Genomic DNA, 23,269 nt, shown 5'->3' on the forward strand with positions numbered 1-23,269 from the left:
GTAAGGAAAACCATGCAACCAGCACACAGGAGGGACCCAAAGTCAAATCCCAGATCCAGTGATTCCTAGTTACTGGACTGGGGGAGTTCCTCAACCTTTCTGAGTCTTTAATGTTGATAACCACCTTTACATTACCTACCTAGGATTATAGGAAGGCAAGTGCTTTATAAACCTGAGAGCATTAGGCAATTGTGAGCTATTATATTATCAACCAATTGTTTTTGTAAGCAGTATGTATAACTAACCACATGCCAATCACAAACTAACAGAGGCAGAGAGGAACCTCATCTTTTATTCTGTGCAGCATGATGATCATGGTGTGTCATATGACACAATCTTAGTTTTCTAAAAATATGACCTTCCTTTCAACAAGTAATAGCTAAATCAAGTATATACCACTTTTAGTTTTCAAAATTTATCTTGAGTAACTAACCCATTGCATCCCTCCAGTCCTAGGAATAAGTTTCTTAAGATTTAAAAGTTTACTGAAGCTAAATGTTGACTGAAGATAAATGATGTGGTCCTATCTAGGTGATTTGGAGGCCGTTCCAAGCTCCAACCCTCACACAACTCTTCTGATGAGTAGAGAGTGAGAGAATAACTATCATGGTAGGTTTGCTGTTTGTTTGGATAAGATCTAGGATTTTCAGGGTACAGAGAACTCCCCCTTTCAGTGCAGATCTACAATTTAAGAGTCTTAAAGAAGAGCCACTGAAGAGGTTAAATGACTGGTCCAGGGTCTCAGCCAGTACTGTCCAAGGTGCAAGAAGGTAGCTATCCATGAACACCACCATCACACCCCCTCAGTGACAGTGGCTAACAGAGTTAAAGTGAGGAAGAAAAAGTCATTTATATGACTAAAGGGTACATGTAGGACCTCTCATGCACTTAGCTTAGTCTCACTAATCTTACACATCCCCCCAGTAAGCCCCAGGGGCATGTATCTCCCATAGTTTTAACAACCCCTAAGATTTTCCATGTAGTTTAACTGCAATGGATCTAATTAATCTTCTTGAGGACAAGGACTTGGTTTGACCTTTATTCTCTACCAACTCAGTACATTATACATAGTAGATGTTAAAATGGTAATCTGAAGAAGCAATAACATGGTTCCATTAATTTGGTACTTTTTGGCATAGTGTATATTTTCACAGGTTCAGTGGCTTAGAGCTAGGACAACTGAGGTCATCTAGTGCAACTCTCTCGTTTTATAAAAATTGAAAAAAACTGAGGCTCAGAGCAATTAAAAACATTTAAAAACAATTGCCTTGAGGACACAGTAAGCAGCAGAGCTGGGATCAGATCTGAGTCCTCTGACTCCAAATCTAGTGGTCCTTCCACTGGACCAAAAGGAAAATCAAGGAGACAACAACAGCTGAATTTTCTGGGTCCATGTTAATTTACGTTAATCAGATTTAGTAATTCTGTTCATCAGAACAGGTTAGACAGAGTTTAAGCTATGACCACTGTCTTTTTTTTTTTTTTTTAAAGCAATCGGGGTTAAGTAACTTGCTTAAGGTTACACGGCCAGGTGTTTCTGGGTGGGTGCTAAGCGTCTGAGCCTGGGACTCGATCTCCAGGTCTTCTCAACACTGGAGCCGGTGCTCGGTGCTCTTACTCGCTGTGCTACCTGGCCGCCCCTGACCACTGTCTTTTGAAATCACTTTTAAGTAACTAAAGAATAGTGTGGGAAGCCTATTTTAATAAAAGAAAAAACACCAATTCTTCCCAAAGCCAAGAAATACAACATTTTCTTCATAATGTCAAAGCTAATCCAAGGAGTTTCAAAGTTTCATTCAGCACTAAGCATATTAGCTCTCACCAAGAATCAAACAACGGCAGTGCTTATGACACAATGGACTCACTTGTTCCATGTGATGAACGTTGCCCTCTGTGTTGAGATTCCAAGGCCAACAATCTGATGCACTTGTATTCCTGCGGCTAAAAGTAAAAATACATAGGAATCAGTTTAAAAGCCAAGGAAATTTTCCTTTATGATATTACAGTATGATTTTTAAGAAAAATATGTAAGGTAGAAACATTTTTACTAAAGCAGTTCATCTGAAAAAAATTAAGTATTCCTCTAGTAAGCTAGATAGTGATTCTTATAAGAGAGCAGAAAAAAGCATAAAAGAGTTAGATTTTAAAACCAAATACAATGACCTGTTTATATGAGGTCTGAAAAATGAGAAAAAAGAAACTGAACAAAGACTAACCAGCTAGACAATATTTTCTTCTTACTGCTAGAGAAAAGTTGCAAGAATTTCATTTCTGAATCTAAGTGAATACCAATCTTCCATAGTATAAGTGTGAGAAAAATCAACTGAAATCTTAAGGGAAAGAAATATGATATCCTCCCATACTAAGAATACAAATGAAATTTCAAATTTTGCTAAGATGTATTTTTCACGTAAACTGATGCCGAGTAGGACAAGTCATTTTTTCCTTATTCAAATTTTCCATCATACTAAAATTTACATATGAAAAGCTATGTAAAATAACTGAATCAGAAATCTCTACTACAAAAATGGGGATAAGGACTACACCTGCGATCTAATTGGCAAAGGAGGCTCCTGGATGAGGGAGGGAAAAAATATCTTTTCTATAAATGAGTCTTTGCTGTTGCTCAGTCGTTTCCGTCCTGTCCGACTCTTGCTGACCTCATTTGGGGTTTTCTTGGCAAAGATACTGGAGTGGCTTGCCATTTCCTTCTTCATAAACTGGTCTGAGAGAATGGCCCAGAGCCCTGAGAGAGGTTCACTGATCTGTCCGCTATAGGCCACACAGGCAGAACGCAGCAGAGGCTGTACAAGGTAGCCGGGTTATCCTGGCTCCAAAGTCAGCTCCCTACTCACTGAGCAATGCTGGCTCTACAAAACATGGCTTAGAATACTGTCTATATAATATTCTGCCTACGAGGTAATATGAAAAACACTGAAGAATGCTAAAACAAATTCCATTTTCTGGCCAAAAACACTTTCTTTTTGGCTTAAGCCAGTGTGTGGCCCACATCAATCTGGGTAACCAGATTAGAAAGTTTCCTGAGCAGCTCTGCTTGGGCATACTACTTTTTCTTCAACTTCACTTCAACTCTATTCCCTACAGAACCTTCTACAGAGTATGCATTAAATGGATATTTGTTATCAGATTATCAAAAAAAGCTGCAAAAGGCTGGAGCTAATCAAAGCTGAAGAAACATGTGACAGTCAAGAGCACCCAACTCGAGCTCCTTCTGGATACAGTCTAGGTGGGGTACTTTTTCAAAGAGCCAACCTGTAAAACTCCCTGGTTATCCTGAGGGAGAGTGGGCCTATATTAATTCTACCAGGGTGCTTACCATTTAAAAAATTCCTGCCTGTTATAGAAGCCTAGGTGACCCTATTATTATTGGCATTATTACCACCACCAAATGGGCTAAAGTTTCTGGGTTTTTGTAAGTCTAATTACCTTGTACAGCTTCTTTTATTACAGCAATAAATTGACTCCAAAGAACTTCAGGATCTATTTCAACCCAGCCATTTTGAGGATAAATCACTTCTACCTAGTTATGAAAGGACAATTTAAGCAAAAATAACATTAAGTTTAAATGGTAACAACCATTTTAAGGGCCTATTTAAAATCCTATCATCCACCAATTTAAAACAATGATTTCATAAGATTGATTTACATTAAACATTTTTTTCAACAAAAAGCTTAAAGGAATCTACATAAAAATAAATCAAAATATTATGCTTCCAAGAGAATGCCTTGAAACAGAGATATAACTGCTAATGACAAAGTCCTGGAAAGCCTTATTCAAATGTCACTAAACTCCTACTCTAATTATTATGGCATTCAGTGGGCACTGGGTTATTGACATTAAGCCAGCGGAGTACAAGAGCTTGGTAGGTCCTCTATCATGACGAAAAGACATCACGTATGGGCCCAGGGATAGACTGTCACCCCAGGACCAACTCTAAGTTTGGAGGTGATCATCACAAGAGGGGTGGTCGCCAAGCAATGCATTTTGGAGCTAGAGATTCTCAAGAAACCTCACACAAAGGCCTGGAATGTGTCTCAATATTCATTGGTGGGGTATGCACACAGATGAAACGCGAATTGCTTGAAGTGTTCAAAGCCTGTTGTGGCTGATGTCCAGCATACTTTATTGCCAATATTCCTAATCTGAAGTATTGGGGTTAACACTTAGCTTCTGAAGTAATGGTATGTATGTCAGAGAGTTCCAGGAATCATGCCTCAGTATTACCAACTAGACAAATTTTCCAGGTTAAGGATGAACAGCTGAAGAAATATGTGTGTGCCAATGAGGTTTGAAAAGTCAGACTACTGAAGTGGTGAATATCACCTAAGCATCACTGACATGCTTCTCCAGCTAAAAACAGTGGTTTCTTTCAGTTGCTGCAGAATGTTGTTACCCCTCTGTAGTATTTGTTTCTAAATGGAGAGATGAAGAAAAGAACAGCAGGAAAGCTTATCTTTCTTTTTTGATATGTGGATTAAAAAGAAAGAGAAAGGTGATGAATAAGTGGTAAAACCCAATGCACACCTGGATCTAATGGGCCATTTTTGTTTAAAAACAAACACACTTCATCTTTAACACTGTTGTTTCTGACTTTCCCCCATATTAATCCTTCTCCTTGGGTAACTGCCATCATCAGAATTCCATACTCCTTACTTGCAGGCTTCTGAACAAAGTCATGAAATCGAACTCTTTGCTATAAGAGGGTTCAGTGAGAATGGTGAATTGGGGAAGTATGTAGATAAATGATTGTGGTACTAAAAACAGCAGCGTCCCAATGAGAGTTTTAAGTTATTCTTCTGAGTTCATCCACTACAAATGTAAGGCCCTCTCAGCTCAGCTGAGCCTCATGAAGGCTTTGGTAATCATTCTCTGACTACTCTTTCCTAGCTCATTCTCTACAGAGATTGACTGTTCCAACCCTTTCTCTTCCCTCAAGACCTCAACTACACGAACAAGATAGAGGCCATCAAATGGCCTTCCTTCTTTCTGCAAACTCCTCAGCATCCTCATTCTTCTACTCTCCCATTTCTCTAGGCAAAGAGGAAGAAATAGATATACTCATTAAGGGTTCTCTTCCTGCCTATACCTTGAGCCTTTCTCTTTCTGCCACCTCCAGAATTTTGAAGATATGTGAAAGAGGGAATGATTTGCCTACTAGAATGTAATCTCGTCTCTGCACTACCTTCCATCATATGCCTACAAATATAGTACCTCCCAATTCTTAAAATAAACATGACAGATATATTATGTTAGAAATTAAAATTACATTAAAAATTAAAACTGAGAAAAGATTAAAATTTAGCAATTCACTAAAAAATAATAATAACAAACCGATGACATGTTAAATAACATATTTTATGAAAAATAACCATACTTTCCAAAACAAAAAAAGAGGAGTACCACTGTCTCATATATCTCTAATCTCTGGCTTAACAGCAAACAACTGCATTCTCATATATGTTCTATATTCAAACTTCTAATACATTGCTTTGGTTGGAAAATATAAAGAAAATCTAGCCTCACATACATATGCAGTTGATAAAGGACAAATTCTTTGAAAAGGCAAATAATATGTTAGTATTATTATGAAAACAGTTTTGACCTCTCAGATGAACTCAAAGGAAGAGGTAGTTCAGGCCCAAAATGGACTTTCTAGAAATAAGATCCTAAACAAAACAGATGAACAAGATATTTTGACTGATGATTTAAATGAGCAGGAATAGAAAGAATATAGGTATTTTAAAATGTCTGGCAAGGACTCTAATGTGCCCTACTTACTCAGAAACCAAAAGATTTCCATTAACCTGGCTATTTCCTATCAATATTTTTTGTATTGTACAAGAGAATTCCATGAATACTCTAAGAGATTTCAAAACTGGTCTCTCTACATCAATTCTCTTCCCCTTTCAATCAATCCTACACATTTCAGTCATATTAATTTTATAAATTCGAAACTATTTTAAAACTGTGTTACTGTCTCGCCATTATCTACAAAATAAAGTCAGACTCCTTATTCAAGGCTCCCCATCATTGCATCCCTATTTAGATTTCAAAATCTATAGTTCAATACTTTCCTTGAAGTACCCCATTCTTCAGTAAAAGACTACTTAATAAAAGCTCACATTTACGAAGTAGTTTTGCAGAATGTTTTACGAGCCTGATCTCATCGGATTCTTTGTTTTTGCTGGTCCTTCTAGCTGTGACATATTTCCCTCACATTAATATCAGCCATGTTCCTACTTCTCCTTCCAAGTCTGACTCACATATCACTACCTTGATAAAACTTCCCTTCAAACAACCAGTCATGAAACTTTTGTCCCCCTCTGAGCTCCCATAATGATTTGTCTCGTTCACTTACTATATTTTGTTTTGTATCATTTCTGTGTACATGTCTTATTTCTTATACTAGACCATCAGGTCCTTGAAGGCAGCAATTATATCTTAGGCCTCTTTACATTCCCCATGGTATTCTGCTTACACAAGATATCCCAAAAGTCTTCATAAACTTTAATAATTTCAGAAGTATAAACTCTACAAACTTGTAAAAAAGTTTGAAATTTTAATGATGCAAATATTGGCATATACCTTATCACAATTTAATATAACTACCATCTCATGCTATCTACATGAGTCAATTTTTTAATTTTACAGAAACTTTCATTAGCTACTGCTCAGTGACTAAACAGGTTGCATTTGTAATCTTAGCCTTAAGACCATCCAAAGAAGGAGGTTTTGATACATAGAGCAATTTTGATGTGACTGCCCTTCCACCAAAAAAAAAAGTTTAATAAGGATAGATCAGGTGTCCACCCAACCAAGAGGACCTCCTCCGCTGATCCATGGTCTGAGATAGTGTCACTTTCAAATTATATTTTCCCTTAAGATTATAGCATTTCTACTTCTGGAATTATTAAAGCTTAAAACTGCATTAAGATGGAATAATTAAAATACAAAATCTTAACAATAATTTTTACCCTGGAGATAACAATGGAACTTGGTCCACTACATGCAAATGATTAATTCAAAGGAAGGTTGGAGGAAACAAATAATGGTCACATTTTACTGCATGTGTGTTTTTTAAGTTGGATGCTACAATGCCTTTCCCTTAAACAGTGTGTGTGGGATGGGAATGTAAGGGTTATGGGATTTAAAGATCTTCCATGCCCCATGGACGTGCTGACATAGCAGAGCAAGAGAAAGCGGAAAGCGAGAAAAAGTGAAAGCCGAGCTAACGGTCCTGCGGTTGGCGGTTGGCAGCAGTTGCAGTTGCGGTTGCCCTTTTTTTTTTTTTTTTTGAGTTAGGACCCCTGCTGAGCACTGCCAGGGGCCGGAGCTGCTGGGAGCAGGACTTTCTGCTAAGGACTCCTGCTGAGGACTGCCGGGGGCCGGAGCTGCTGGGAGCGTGCTTCCAGGACGCTGGGTGGTTGCTGTGAGTGGGGAGAGGAGGACCTTTGCCTGAGGTAGCCTGTTCCGTTTTAAAGGCTTGAAAATGTGGGTGCTTTCTACTTTATCTACCTGTGCCAATATCATAACTACTCTGATGGCTTTCACTTTCTGGTTTTGGGACTCAGTCTTTTGGTATCTTAATAAATTTTCTAGTTTATTTCCCCAAATGGCAAACCTGACGTATTTTGTGATGGATAATTATATCAGCATATTTGTAATCTCTATAGGCATTGTGAATATGGCATTGCTGATACAGGGAAATGTCACTCTTATACAATTGCCCATCAAATTAGATGGAGTGAGTACATAACACATTACTGTGGTTTGCCACCTAATGCAATTCCACTTGGGGAAATAATAAGCTTTCTATATTTTTGGAAATTAAAATAGCATGTCAACTATCTGTACCACTTATTACCCAATAATCTGAAGTACTTAAAAACCCAAGAAGAAATAAAAATGAGGCAGCTAGGTGGTGCAGTGTATATAGCACAGACCCTGGAGTCAGGAAGATCTGAATTCAAATCAGATCTCAAACACTTGACATTTACTAGTGATGTGACCCTGGACAAGTCATTTAGCCCCAATTGCCTTGCAAAAAAACAAAACAAAACAAAAAAGAACTAGAAAGAATAAATATTTAGGCAAATCACAAGGAGAATGAGGCTATTTCTGCTTTATTACCTGGAATAAGTCACTACCTCAAGAGATGATGACTTTAGCATTAAGTAAAAGGGGTATAATGTAAGTATGATTGAGTTTAACATTTACAAACTAATTTTAACCAAGAAATAAATGCTGCTCTATTTCTTCATGTGGGGAAAAGGAAGGTGATATATCTTTTTATTATCTAAAGAAAGAATTTGTGGTTATTTTCAGAACACCTAGAAAAAGGGTATTTTAAGTCCCCAGTGAAAACACCCTAATTACAAATGTTGTATTAGAGTTAAGAATTCTCATAAAAAATTGCAACTATACATTTTTAATGTCAGTAGAATACTGAACTCACTTGGATGCCAAAACCATTTTTTTTTTTTTAAGCAATCGGGGTTAAGTAACTTGCTCAAGGTTACACGGCCAGTTATTTCTGGGTGTGGTGCTAAGTATCTGAGCCCAGATTTGATCCCCAGGTCATCCCGACACTGGAGCCAGTGCTCTTACTCGCTGAGCCACCTGGCCGCCCCTAAGCAATTGGGGTGAAGTAACTTGCTCAAGGTTACAAGGCCAGGTGTTTCTGGGTGGGTGCTAAGTGTCTGAGCCTGGGATTTGATTTCCAGGTCATCCCAACATTGGAGCCAGTGCTCTTACTCATTGTGCTACCTGGCTGCCCCAAAACCATTATTTTTTAATGTTGATTAAATGAACAATGATGAACAAGAATTTTTTAAATTAATTAATTTTTTATTTTCGACATTTGCTTTTGTAAGATTTTGAGCTCTAAATTTTCTCCCTCCCCAAGACAGCATGAAATCTAATACAGGCTATACATGCATGATCATATTAAGCATATTTCCACAGTAGTCACATTGTAAAGAAGAATCAGAACCTAAGCGGAAAATCATGAGAAAGAAAACAAAAAATAATAACAAAAAAAGAGAAAAGAGTATGCTTTTGATTGCATTCAGACTCCACAGTTCTTTCCCTGGATATGGATAGCATTTTCCATCATGAGTCTTTTGGAATTGTCTTAGATCATTGTATTGTTCAGAAGAGTTAAGTCTATCAAAGTCAGTCATCAAACAATGTGGCTGTTACTGTGTACAGTGTTCTCCTAGTTCTGCTCACTTCACTCTGCATCAGTTCATGCACATCTTTCCAGGGAACAAGAATTATTAAAAACACCCACTATGTGCTAGGCATGGTGGATAAAAGACACCTGAATTCTTTTAGTGAAAGGCGACATGTGGAGGTAAACTAACAATAAAAATGAGAGGGATCAGAGCACTAGCACCTGACTAGCATGGTTAGGAATGCCTGCTGATGAACTGTAATAGAAATGGCTTAAGTCTTGAGGCAAAGTGGATTCCAAAGGGGGAAGGGAGGAGAGAGTACATCATGACCTTGACTGACAGCCAGGCCAAATGGCCAGAGGCAGGCAACAGAGCAGCAAGGAGGCCAGTTTAACTGGATTATAGAGTGTGTGAAAGAGCTGGAAAGGTAGAGTGGTCATGTTGTAAAGAGCTTTAAATGTTAAATAGGGGAGCCTGTACTTGATCCTAGAGGCAAGTCAGTGCAATTGGCATTGACTGATTAAAGGTGTAACATGGTAAGGCTCAAGCCCAGAATTCCCAAGTTGGAAGTCTCCCTGAGGCCAATCACTTCAATATATAACTGAAAAAGGATCCCCCTCTACATTATAGTTGGAATAAGAACTTTTTCACCTATGGCAAAGACAGTTTACACGGAGGAAATGGAGATGCGGGATACAGTCACATTCACTCTTGGAGAGGCTGGCCCAATCTTTGCTTCTGAGGGTCACCACAGGACCTTGGGAGATGGGATGGGGATGACATGAACCATGAAGCAAGGAACAGGATAATGATCCCCAAGAAAAGGTAGTGAACCTACTTCACTTCAGTGCCTTCTTCTAGTACTCATTTAATGATAATAAATTCTGTAATAGAATACCTTATAACTTTTACATAGCTCTAACTGCAAGGAAATTTTTCCTTATATCAAGCCTATATTTGCCCTTCTGCAACTGCCCCCAATTCACTTTTCATGCTCTTGAGGTCAAATTGGATAAACCTCTTTCACAGGACCTCTTTTCCCTTCCCCCTGCTCTCCCTCAAGGCTAAATATCCTAATTTCTTCAAGCAATCCTCACAGAACATGAACTTGGTTCTCTTTATCAATCTGGGTGCCCTCCTCCAGATACAATTTAGTATCTCAAAATCTCTCCTACAATGCCCTGCCCAGAATAGCAATGATTTTCACTTGAGAAAATAAAACATCAAGTTCCAAGCATGATCTAATAGCTATCTAAATAAACTTTGAGCTCATAATATACTTTCTGAAAAACTATTACTCAATTAGTTGGATATATACTGAGCACCAGAACTGGTATAGGACAGCAGAGATATGAGATATGGATCAGAAGTTCACTAAATGCATTTGTGCGCCTATACAATGTACAACATTCACTTATAACTTCCTCTCGAAATTTTTACTTTAAATTGATCAGATTTTTACTTCTCAATTCGCCACTACCATTTTTTCCTAAGTACATATATATATTTTCCCATTTCCTAAAGAAATGACTCACAAAGAATTATATAATAACTTTGCAATTTTCAATTTCTATGAATTCTCTTTCTCTATTTTATTAGCGAAGGATTTTCAATTCCTAATTAAATGCTTGCATGGAGAATTAAAACAGGAACCTTTTGCATGCATATAACAGTTCTGGGGGTGACTATCAGTTTTCTCCCAATGCTTCTTCACCCTATACTTTGTCCTCATTAAGTAAGACCTCCATTCTCTCTATCTTTTAGCACTTTCTCCCACCATTATTCTTACTCTGCCTTCACTCTCTTCTCTCCAGCCTCAACTTAACCCATAACTCAACTTAACTTGATACTTCCAACTCTACATTGACCTCTGCCCCTGATTTCCCTACCATCTTGTCCTGTCATTGGCCTTCTCTTGCCATTATTTCCACCCTAGAATATTCCCAACACCCATTCTCTACCCACCTGCTCACTGGCACTAGACAAAACCTGAGGAGATCTCACAAATGTACTGACTGGAAGATTACAAATTCATGTTATCCTACCTTCAACTGGGCCCTTGCCAAAGCAAGGTATTGTAGTCATCTTGTTCCTAATTGGTTCCCTCTCATCTCCCTGCAGGGTCTATTCCAAACTTCCTGAAGGTGCTCATACTCTCTCGCCATCTCCTCTCTCTGAGGAGGCCTTTGCCTCTTTTGCTATTGTTGTTGTTTTTTAGTCATTCCCAACTATTTGTGGCACCATTTAGGGTTTTCTTGGCAAAGAGACTGGAATGGTTTGCCATTTCCTTCTCCAGCTCATTTTTTTGGGTGAAAAAACTGAGACAAACACGGTAGGGTTAAGTGACTTGCCCAGAGTCACACAGCTAATGTCTGAGGCCAGATTTCAATTTAGGAAGATGAGTCTTCCTGACCCCAGGCCCACTCCCTATCCTCTGAGCCACCTAGAGCTGTTCCCCTTGCCTCTTACTTTACTGCAAAAATTGAGGCTACTAACCATGAGTAGGGGGGGGGATCTTCTCTCCAGTTTTCTTCATTTCAAAGTCCCTTGACATCATCTCTCTCTCCATCTGTCCTCCAGTTTCTATCAATGAGTTGGCTCTTTTCCCTGCCAAGGCCAATACCTCTATATGTCAATCAACTGATTAATAAATCAATATTTATTAAATTCTTACTATGTGCCAGGAACTGTGCTCAGTGCTGGTTATACAAAAGGAAGCAAAAGACAGTCCCTGCCCTCCAGGAGCTCACAATCTGATGGGGGAGAAAACATGCAAACAAATCTATTCAAACAAGTTCTATACAGACTGAATCAGAAATAATTAACAGAGGACCGGCCCTAGAACAAGAGAGGCTGGAAATACATGTGTATTTAATCCCATCCCCTCCTGTCTTCTCCAGAATATTTCAAACTCAATCATCTCTCCTGTCTCTAATCATCAATCCTTTCTTATCAACTGGTTCCTTCCCTATTTTCAAATATGCCCATGTCTCTCCTATTCTTAAAAAAAAAAAACATAACTAGACTGTACCATCCCCTCAAGCTATCATCCTACATCTCTTTCCTTTCTTAGTCAAATTCCTTGAAAAATTCATCTACAGGTCATTCCCTCCCTCTCCTGCATCTCTTCCCCCTCACTCTTCATCCCCTTCTAATCTGGCCTTCCACCAAATCATTCACCCAAAACTCTTCTCTCCAAGGTCACCAAAGACCTCTTAGCTATACAGTCTGGTAGTCCTCTTTTCAGCCCTAATCCCTCTTTTCCTGAATATTCTCATCCTGTGTTGTTTCATAACACTGTTCTCTCTTGGTTCTCTTCTTGTCTGTACTCCTCAGTCACCTCTGATGACTCATAATCCACATCACACTCCCTCGATGTGAGTATTTTCATAGGTTCCATCCTGGGCCTTCTCCCCATGAATTTAACCATCATCTCCCCGATCAACATGTCTAGCCCCAAAGTCTCCCTGAATTTTACTCCAAAATCCCCAATTGCCTACTGGATATTTCATACTCAAGCTACTGTAGCCATCAAACTCAACATGTCTAAAACTAAACTGGTAGCCTTTCCCCCTAAACCTTCCCTTCTTCCAAAGTTCTCTATTTCTTTTGAAAGCAACATCATCCTTGGTTTCAAAATCTCAGCATCATTCTTAATTCTATACTCTCCTTCATCCAGCACATCCAATCAGTTGCCAGATCTTGACATTTCTACCTTAACAATTTTCAGTATGATCCCTTATTTGCACTCATCTCACATGCTACCATCTTAGTGCCAGTCTCCAGCACCTCTCCCCTCAATCAGTGCTACTGGTCTCCCTGCCTTGTCTCTCACTATTCCAGTACATCTCTCATGGTTGCCAAATAATTTTCCTTAAGCATGGTTTTTACCATGTGACTCCTTTATTCAACCAACTCCAGAAGATTCCTATTATCTCAAGGATGAAATATAAACTCATCTGTTAATCTTTGAATGCCCTACACAGTCTGGGACCAGTCTCTGTTTCCAGCCTCACAACTCAGTGATCTAGCCAAACTGGCCTCTTCTCTGTTCCTCACTCATGACGTTCTACCTTCTATTCCTTCCTTACCTAGGCCTCAGTTGCTCTTCTCCTTTAAGAAGAAGTGCAGACACCATCTCCTGCATGAAGCCTTTAAGACTTCCCCTATGGCTTGTGCCTTCTCTTGTATTTAATTACTGTGTATGTTTTTATTAACCTTGTATTATTATGTATACTGTCTTTGTATGTATTTATTAGCCTTGTATATTAACCAGTATGTATTTTTTCTAAAACCCTGGTGGCTCTCCCATTAGAACACAAGCTCATTGCGAATCAGGATCACTTTGTGCTTTGTATTTCTATTCCCAGCCTAGGCATTTTAATAAAGACTTGTTGGCTGATTGTTACAAAGTAGTTAAAAGGCACTGAGGGTTTCTTTTCAGAGTTGGAGGTTAAATATCTACAAACCCAGACTCAGTTGGAAGTTATCTGCTCCTAGATAGTCTCATAAAGTGAAGCTCAAAAGAAATGTTGAAGGCAATGTTTTATTTACCTGGCCTCTGACTGAATCTGCTCAAACGCAGTTCCTGGAGGTCACGTTTAACACCAACAAAACAGATGGAAGAGTGCCAAGAGATAAAAAAGAAATGGGGAAAGAAGTGACCAGAAGGAACATTTCTTTCTAGCTTCTCCCAAAGCCAGACAATGGGAAATCACACACTGTTTGGTGTGCTTTTCATTTAACTCTGTCATACCCTGAGGTTGACAAAACTGATCTCTCTTTGGTGTTTCCCAATGGAAGATTAACGTTCATTCAATCAAAATCACCACCTCCCAGAAACAGAACTTTTTTTTTTTTTAAGCAATTGGGGTCAAGTAACTTGCTCAAGGTTACACGGCCAGTTATTTCTGGGTGTAGTGCTGAGTATCTGAGCCCGGGTTTCGATCTCCAGGTCATCCCGACACTGGAGCTGGTGCTCTTACTTGCTGAGCCACCTGGCCACCCCAACAGAACTTATTTTTGTTCTTAATGACTTCTGTAAAGTCTGTGCTTGGAACAACAACGATCCCATCCCCGTTTTGGAAAATATTTTTCTTGGTTTTCTTCTCAAAAGAAGATAGAGATGGAGTCAGACCAGAGACCTGACCTCTGCCCAACCAGAAGTAGTTCACCCTGCTCACTCAGGGATTGATAACCTAACTTTGCTGCCCTATGACTCCGATCTGAATCGCTTCTATTCCAAGCTGTAAAACTACTCAGCCAAAGGTCCCTTCCCCAGCCATGACTCCCTGCTCCCTTTTACCCAGCCACGGCAGTCCTAATCTCTATGCCACTAGACCTTATTCTTTCCTGGCACCCTCTGGAACCCTATTCTATTGTTAACTAACTGCTCTTAATGGTAGTCCTGTGAGTTCCTCCCCCATTTCTTTATATGTAGTTTGTATTTACCTATAGAAGTACATGTTCATCAATTAGATGTAAGTTCTGTGATGGCAAGAGCTGTTTCATTTTGTCTTTGTACCTTCAGTGCCTAACAGGGTCAAACACACAGTAAGCATTTAATAAATGTGTGATAAATTGAATATGAAAAGGAGAAACTTTTTTTTTAAGCAATTGGGGTTAAGTAACTTGCTCAAGGTTACACGGCAGTTATTTTGTGTGCGTGCTGAGTATCTGAGGCTGGAACCAATCCCAGGTCTCCCCACTCTGGGGCAGGCGCTCTAACTCACTGTGCCACCTGGCCGACCCGAAAAGGAGAAATGTTAATAAGTCTGGTGTCTCCTGTGTATGTACACACACATACCCATCTACTAACGCCCCTATTTCTGTAAGATAAGTGATCTTATACAGACTGATATGTTTGTCTGAATCCTTCATATAGTTCTATTGCATTCAAACAGACAATTTTTCCAACAAGCATTTATTGTGCACCCTCGTGACAGGCAGGTGCTGGGGACACAAAGACAAAATGAAAACCAGTTCTTACTCTAATGGAGTGGGGGTGAGGGTAGGTAACACCATACATAAATATATATTATTTCAAGAACAAGTAAGGGGGAGGGAGGCAGAGCCAAGATGGTGGAGGAAAGCAGGGACTCACCTGAGTTCTCCCCCAAGCCCCTCCAAATGCCTATAAATGATGACTCCAAACAAATTCTAGAGCAGCAGAACCCACAAAAAGATGGAATGAAACAATGTTCCAGCCTAAGATATCTGAGAAGGTTGTCAGGAAAGGTCTGTTGCACCAGGGTAAGAGAGGAGCCAAGTCCAGAGAAGGCTAGCCTGCAAACCTGGAACAAGGCTCAGGTGATTGAATCAGTGGCACTTTCCAGACTTCTCAGCTCACAGACAGTAAGGGGGCTGGACAGGTCAGAAGGAGGTTTAAAGGGGTCCCTTTGCTGGCACCTGGGGCATTGCCTACACTTGGATCTGGTGGCAGTCCTGGGTCTTAGTCCCAGTTCGAAGAGGAGCAACAGCACTGCAGGGCCTGAGGCTGGCAGAGGAGTAAGGGCCCTGAGTCACAGTTTCAGGGTTGAAACAAGGGATTAAGGTCACTCACAAACCAGCAAACAGTTAAGAAGAGCAGTAAATCTCTCCCTAGATCATAACACTTGGAAGAGTCAAAAACTTACAGGTTCCTAGAAGTATCTCTGTAAATAGCTGCACAAAAAAACATGAAGTATGGGACAATGCCCCCTCCACCCTAGAAGCAAAGCCCCACTTTGGCATAGAGTTAAAAGTCAAGAAATAGACTAGAAAATGAGCAAACACCACAAGAAATTCTGATCATAGAAAGTTACTGTGGTAACAAGGAAGATCAAAGCATATAGTCAGAAGAAGACAACAAAGTCAAAATTCCTGCATCCAAAGCCTTAAAGAAAAATATGAATTGGTTTCTGACCACGGAAGAGCTCAAAAAGGATTTTGAAAATAAAGTAAGAGGGATAGAAGAAAAATTAGGAAGAGAAATGAGTGATGCAAGAAAATTATGAAAAAAAGAGTCAACAGCTTGATAAAGAAAGCACCAAAAAATGCTGAAGAAAATAACACCTAAAAAAACCAGAATAAACCAAATGGTAAAAGAGGCACAAAAATCCAATGAAGGGAAGAATGCCTTGAAAAGCAGGATTGATCATATGGGAAAAGTTATTTTAAAAATTCACTGAAGAGATTAATTCCTTAGAAAGTAGAATTGGTTAAATGGAAAAGGAGGTGGGCAAGTGGAAATGACTTTATGACATATCAAGAAACAATCAGGAACGGGGCAGCCAGGTGGCTCAGCGAGTAAGAGCACCGGCTCCAGTGTTGGGATGACCTGGATCAAATCCGGGCTCAGATACTCAGCACCACACCCAGAAATAATTGGCCGTGTAACCTTGAGCAAGTTACTTAACCCCGATTGCTTTAAAAAAAAAAAAACAATCAGGGGGCGGCCAGGTAGCACAGCGAGTAAGAGCTGTGTTGGGATGACGTGGAGATCAAATCTTAAAAAACTTAGCACCCACCCAGAAACACCTGGCCATATAACCTTGAGCAAGTTACTTAACCCCAATTGCTTAGGGGCGGCCAGATGGCTCAGCGAGTAAGAGCACCAGTTCCAGTGTCAGGATGACCTGGAATGATGACCAAATCCAGGCTCAGATACTCAGCACCACACCCAGAAATAACTGGCTGTGTAACCTTGAGCAACTTATTTAACCCCGATTGCTTTAAAAAAAAAAAAAAAGAAAGAAAGAAAAAGAAATTATGAAGGAAAACTGCCCTGATATTCTAGAACCATAGGGTAAAATAGAAATTGAAAGAATCCACCAATCACTTCCTCAAAGAGATTCTAAAATGAAAACTCCCATGAGTATTATAGCCAAATTTCAGACCTCCTAGATAAAGGAGAAAATACTGCAAGCAACCAATAAGAAACAATTCAAGTATCATGGAGCCAGAGTCAAAATAACACAAGATTTAGCAGCTTCTATATTAAAGGATCAGAGGGCTTAGAATATAATAATACTCTGGAGGGCAAAACAGCTAAGATTATAACCCAGAATTATCTACCCAGCGAAACTGAATATAATACTTCAGGGGGAAAAAATGAAGGTTTAATGAAATAGAGGATTTTCAAGCATTCTTGATGAAAAGACCAGAGGTGAATAGAAAATCTGACTTTCAAATACAAGATGCAAAAGAAGCATAAAAAGGAAAAAGAAATCATTAGGGATTAGAGAAGGTTAAACTATTTATATTCCTACATGGGAAAATGATAATAGTTATAACTCCTAAGGACTTTCTCATTACTAGGGCAGTTAGGAGTATATATAGACAGAAAGCAGAGGTGTGAATGGAATGTGATGGTATGATTATCTAAAAAAAATAAAATTAAGGGATGAGAAAGAAGAATGCTAGGAGAAGGGGAAAGAGAGAAGTAGAATAGGAAATTATGTGACATAAAAGATGCCTGAAAAGAGATTTTACAGTGGAGGGGAAAGGGGGGAATGGGAAGGGAAGCACACGGACCTCTCATTGGAACTGGCTCAAAGGGAATAATATATGCATTGAGTTGGGTGTAGAAATCTATCTTGTCAGACAGGAAAGTGGGAAGGGAAGGGATAAGAGAAGTGGGGAGGGAGTTCATAGAAGGGAGGGCAGTTTGGGAGAGGCAAAAGTCATAAGTAAAACACTTTTGAGAATGGACAGGGTAAAAAGGAGAGAAAGAGTAGGCTACTGGAGGAAAATATATAGTAGGTAATCATTACTGTGAAAAAAAATTTTACAGTCAATTTCTCTGATAAAGACTTCATTCCTCAAACATAGAAAACTGAGTCAAGTTTATAGGAACATGAGCCATTCCTCAACTGATAAATGGTCAAAGGAAATGAACAGGCAGTCTTCAGACAAAGTAATCAGTTATCTACAGTTACATAAAAACATGCTCTAAATCACTATTGATGAGAGAAATGCAAATTAAAACAACTCTGAGCTACTACCTCACATCTGCAAGATTGGCTCATGTGACAAAAAAGGAAAATGAAAAATGCCAGAGGAAATGTGGAAAAATTAAACCACTAATGTACTGCTGGTGATGTTATATACAAATTCAATCATTTGAGCAATTTGCAACTATGCCCAAAGGGCTAGAAAACCATACATACCCTTTGACCAAGCAATACCACTACTAGGTCTGTATCCCAAAGAGATAAAAACAAAAAGGAAAAGGACCTGTGTGTACAAAAATATTTGGCAGCTCTCTAGGTAGTGGCAAAGAATTGGAAACTAAGGGGATGTCCATCAATTGGGGAATGGCTGAACAAGTTGTTTATGATTGCGATGTAATACTATTGTGCTTTAAGAAATTATGGTCAAGATGCTGTTAGAAAACACAAAAGTGAAATGAACAGAACCAGGAGAAAGAACACTGTAAACAATAACAGCAACAGTGTATGATGATCTACTATGAATAACTTAGCTATTCTCAGCAATATAACTTAGGATGAAAGATGCTGTCCATCTCCAGAGAAAGAATGGTTGAGCCCAAATGCTGATCAAAAGATACTTTTCCTTTATTTTTCTTGGAACTTTTTGGTCTGTTTTCTTTCACAGAATGGCTTATGTGGAAATGTGTTAAGCATGACTATTGCTTGCCTTCTCAATGTGGGAAGGTAGGGAGAGAATTTGGAACTCAAAATTTGGGGAAAAATAGAATGTTAAAATTGTTTTTACATGTAATTGGGAAAAATGAAATATTAAATAAGATTTTAACAAAAGAAAAAAAAAGAATTAAGGGAATCTGGTTCCTTCATATGTAGAGATGAGCACGTGAATGAACTGTAACAATCAAGCAATCAGCAAGTATTAAATGCCTGCTCTACTGCTCTATGCCAGGCACAGGGCCAGCAGGCCATTTGTTTTGAGCTGCTTTCCCAAACGTGGCCACCAGTTACCCAGTTGGCCTCACTAGTGCTCCATTCTCATCTAATATGACAAACAGAATGCACAGCTGTTGGGCAGGGTGAGAAGCCCAGGATATATTTCTCTGTACATAACTAACTGTCGTTCTTCTCCCCTCTTACTGGAATCAAACTGCAAACAGAAACATTAATCAAAAACCTATTCTAACTTGTTCTTCCACAGGGAAGGGGGGAAAAAGTAGAGGACTCCAATGCTAACCCTCCTCAGTTAGCCGATTCAGGATAGTTGGTACTACAATATGTTAATTATAAGGTAATTTTCAATTACTAGTTCATTAAGCAGCTTTTTTTGATCTCACAAAATAAACTTTTTTCCCCTACTACTTAAAACAGTTACTTAAAGACTTAAGGGGAGGCCAGGTAGCACAGCGAGTAAGAGCACCAACGTGTCGGGACCTGGGGATTGAATCTAGGTTCAGACACTTAACACCCACCCAGAAACACCTGGCTGCATAATCTTGAGCAAGTTACTTAATCCCAATTGCTTTAAAAAAAAAAAGGCTTAAGAGACTGTTGAATTTTATTAGGAACAGGTAAACACTCACCTTCTGGATACTAAGGTACTTTACTTCTAAGTTAATATTTACTATAAACTAAGCTAAATTTAGCTGTTGCATTTGAATAGTAAGAAAACTTGTTTTGCAAAGATATCAATAAAATCTGTACTGCAAAATCAAATCCTTGATAATATTCATAACCAAAAAAGTTTTGATGATGAAACACTATTATGGAAACTTGATTGGGTCTTTAAAATTCAGGAAACCTACACAAGGAAAACTTCATGGGGTCTCTATGAACAAGGGGAACTAAATTGAACATGTATGTTTTTGGGAGCAGGTCTAGAGGCTGAAGTCTTACTTAACTGATGGGTATCATCCTTAGAACTTTTTCGTCACATGAAAAGAAATAAACAAGCATGTATTTAAATTCTCAAAAAGCATTCAATAGCATCAAGAAGCAATGAAATATTTAAAAGAATGCCAATATAATTAGTTTTGGGAATAAAAGTAAATACAAGAGCAATTTATCAAATAAATACCATCTTGGCAAGTTGTCTGTAAAGTCTGAAGTGGTCATTTACTTACTACTATCAAATATGAAAAGCAAAGACTGGAAATCTGGAAAACTAAAAAAGGTAAAAATGGGGTCATAAGTCAAATATTAAAGGAGGCTTTTCATCAGACCCAAAGAAAGATGAAATTATAGCAAAGATACATAGCCGTCAATCTGCAGAAACTTCTAATAACTACCGAGAGAAAACACAGGACCGCCTGAGAAATTCACATTATAGGACATTATATATATATATGAATTATGTGTATATATATATATATAAACATAGGACATAGAAATTCACATTAGGACGGAGGGGTCTGCTTGGGAAGCAACGCTGAAAGGTGACAGCAATGTTTAAAAAAAACAGGCATCTGTAAATTTTTTTTAAAAGGCAGGTATTAGGACTTAAGAAACAGAAATGGCACCCAAATCTCAAATGATAAAAACATGCTAAGAAACCAGTCAATCTGAGGGGGCGGTGAGAAAAAGTTGTGCCCAGTCCTCCTGGGGCTGCTAACTAACTGATCCTGTGTCAATACTTGCTCAGGTGATGGGGCAGAATCTGACTCTGGTCCCCTGAACAGACACCATTCCCCCAGCTGACACAAAACAGGCAGAGGAATCAATCTGGAACTGTTTACATAGAGCCTGCTCTCTCCAGCCTGAGTGACCTTGATACAAACTTATTCTACTTGGAAGAGGAATGGGAAAAAAACTTAAAACCTCTGAATAATATCCAAAGAGAGGCCATAAAATAAATAGAAACAGCCAAGAAATGAAGCTAATGTGCTACAGTGATAAGAACACTAGAGGACCTAGGTTCAAATGCTGTCATTTATCTACACTGGGCATCAATTTCCTCATCTGTAAAATGAGGAGTGGGTTTGCACTGCCTCTGAAGTCCCTTCCAGCTCCGTTAGGATTCTATTAATGTGATTTTGGTTTGGTCTTGGTATGGTCCTTTCATAATAACCAATCTGGGTCTCAGTTTCCCCTTACAGATCCATTCCAGTTCCACGGTCTAGGAATCTATTAATAAGACTTGGGTTGTTCCAGGTATGGTCCCTTCATATCTTTTTTTTTTTTTTTTAAGCAATTGGGGTTAAGTAACTTGCTAAGGTTACACGGCCAGTTATTTCTGGGTAGGTGCTAAGTATCTGAGCCCGGATTCGATCCCCAGGTCATCCCGCTGGGGCCGGTGCTCTTACTCGCTGAGCCACCTGGCCGCCCCAGTCCCTTCATATCTAATAGGGCCTCAATTTCCCCACCTGAAAGCAGGAGGGAGGGGGTCTGCCCAGCTTTCCACTCCTGCTCCAGGTGCCCGGTCCCATCTGTGACTCGGGGCTGCTCAAGTACGGTCCCTTCATTTCTAATCTGGCCCCACGTGTAGGGGTGGGAGGGACCTGCCCAGCCTCCCGGGTGCGAGGTCCCATCAGGGTGACTCCGGGCTGCTCCCGGGCGGCTTCCCCACCTGTAGGGGCACGGTGCCCCGGTCACTCCCGGCCCCGCCCCCGCGCGCCTCCCCCCTCCCCGCTCCGGCCCGCGGGCCCCGGTCACCTTCTGGCTGCTGGAGCCGTGGATCCTAGCGGCCCGGTCATAGACGTGGCAGCGGATCACGCTGCTGCCCAAGTCCAGTCCCAGCACGTAGCCCGGCCCCGGCGGGTCCGGCGGCCCAGGGCCCTGGCTTGGCCGAACCCTCTCCTCCTCCAGCTTCTGCGCGGCATCGGCTTCGGCATCTGCCTCGGCAGCGGCGGCGGCGGCGGCGGTGGGGGGCGGCACCGACATCGCAGGGCCGGAACTAGTAACGCAGCCCGACGGCTCACCGCCAACCGCACCCCAACTGCCGCCGGCCCTAGCGGAGCTCCAGAGGCCTGCGGGGGCGGGGCCAGCCCCGCCCGGAGCCTGACGTCACGGACCCCCGACCAATCCAGCCGCAGGGGCGCCGCCCGTGTCCGCCGGCGCATCCTCGGCCGCCGGACGGTGGAGCTACCGAAAGGCCACCGTGCAGGCGGAGGAGTCCGGCCCGAGAGGGGACCGGCCCTCTGGAGAGAGGCCTGGGTGTCCTGCCTCCACACGAGGCCCGGCCACATCCTCGCCCCAATTAGGCCAACAGTCCCTGATGAAGCACCTGGCGCGTTACCCGTGCGACCTCGCTGCAGCCTCCCCCACCACCCCGCCACGTGGGTGCTGTGGGGACCCCCATTTTACATCTGAGGAAACTGAGGCAGGCCGCGGCTAGAAAATGACGCGCCTGCCTCTAGGCCCAGCTATGCCCCAGCTGCCACCTAGCTGCTGGCCGTTCGTTTATCTCCTCTTGGCGGGCAAATTGGCTCCCAGGGCCTGATTTATTGGCTTTTGGTTGTCTCGAATTAAGAAAGCGTTAGGAATGCGGATTCAATTTAAAACGGTGTGCATGCATCTTCCCCCCACCCCCACTCCCTAGCCCTGTTGTTAAACATTTACTACCACACCCCTGTATTGGAACCATGAACCATGTAAACGTTATTGAACAACCTATGACCAGTAGCTGAGCTCAGGGCGCTGGAAGGCTCCAGAAATGAAGTCATCGCCAGACGGGTAACTTGTGGATAATATATACAATATAATATGATTATATATGATATAATTATGCAATATATGATATAATGATTATAATCAAATTTATAAAATAATTATTATAATATATAACATGATTATATAATATAATTATGATATAGTAATAAAATATGATTATATAATTATATAATGTAGAATAATTACATGATTTCATATATAATTATTATACTTTAGGATAACAACAAACAGTATTTATGTAGTGATCTAAAGGTTTGCAAGGTGATTTACAGCCATTTTCTCAAGTGAACCTCACAGAAAGCCTGGCTGCAGTCACCTAAGCCTCTCTTGGATGGGTGAAGCTGGATGCCTCTCCTACTACCGTGTTTCCCCAATAATAAGACCTATCCCGAAAATAAGCCCTCCCCTTACTGTGTAAGATTCCTCTAAAATAAGCCCTCCCCCGAAAATAAGCCCTATTGAGATTGCTACTGTAG

General features: G+C 40.4%; 1 protein-coding gene across 1 annotated transcript in view; it reads right to left on the bottom strand.

The window, feature by feature from the left end:
- The window catches only part of GK5 (glycerol kinase 5), a 62,957-nt gene extending 40,874 nt beyond the window's left edge, over positions 1–22,083 (bottom strand). Inside the window, exons 1-3 of the mRNA XM_069104675.1 lie at positions 21,777–22,083; positions 3,448–3,541; positions 1,866–1,941 (exon numbers count right to left, since the gene is read on the bottom strand). Coding sequence (XP_068960776.1) covers positions 1,866–1,941; positions 3,448–3,541; positions 21,777–22,004 — 398 coding nt within the window. The 5' untranslated portion in view covers positions 22,005–22,083. The remainder of the gene's footprint in view (positions 1–1,865; positions 1,942–3,447; positions 3,542–21,776) is intronic.
- Positions 22,084–23,269: the final 1,186 nt, after the last annotated feature.

Source organism: Petaurus breviceps, unplaced genomic scaffold, assembly GCF_028583685.1.
Source record: "Petaurus breviceps papuanus isolate PSGF00001 unplaced genomic scaffold, PetGlider_PUasm1.0 688, whole genome shotgun sequence".
In the NCBI taxonomy this organism is placed as follows: Eukaryota; Metazoa; Chordata; class Mammalia; order Diprotodontia; family Petauridae; genus Petaurus; species Petaurus breviceps.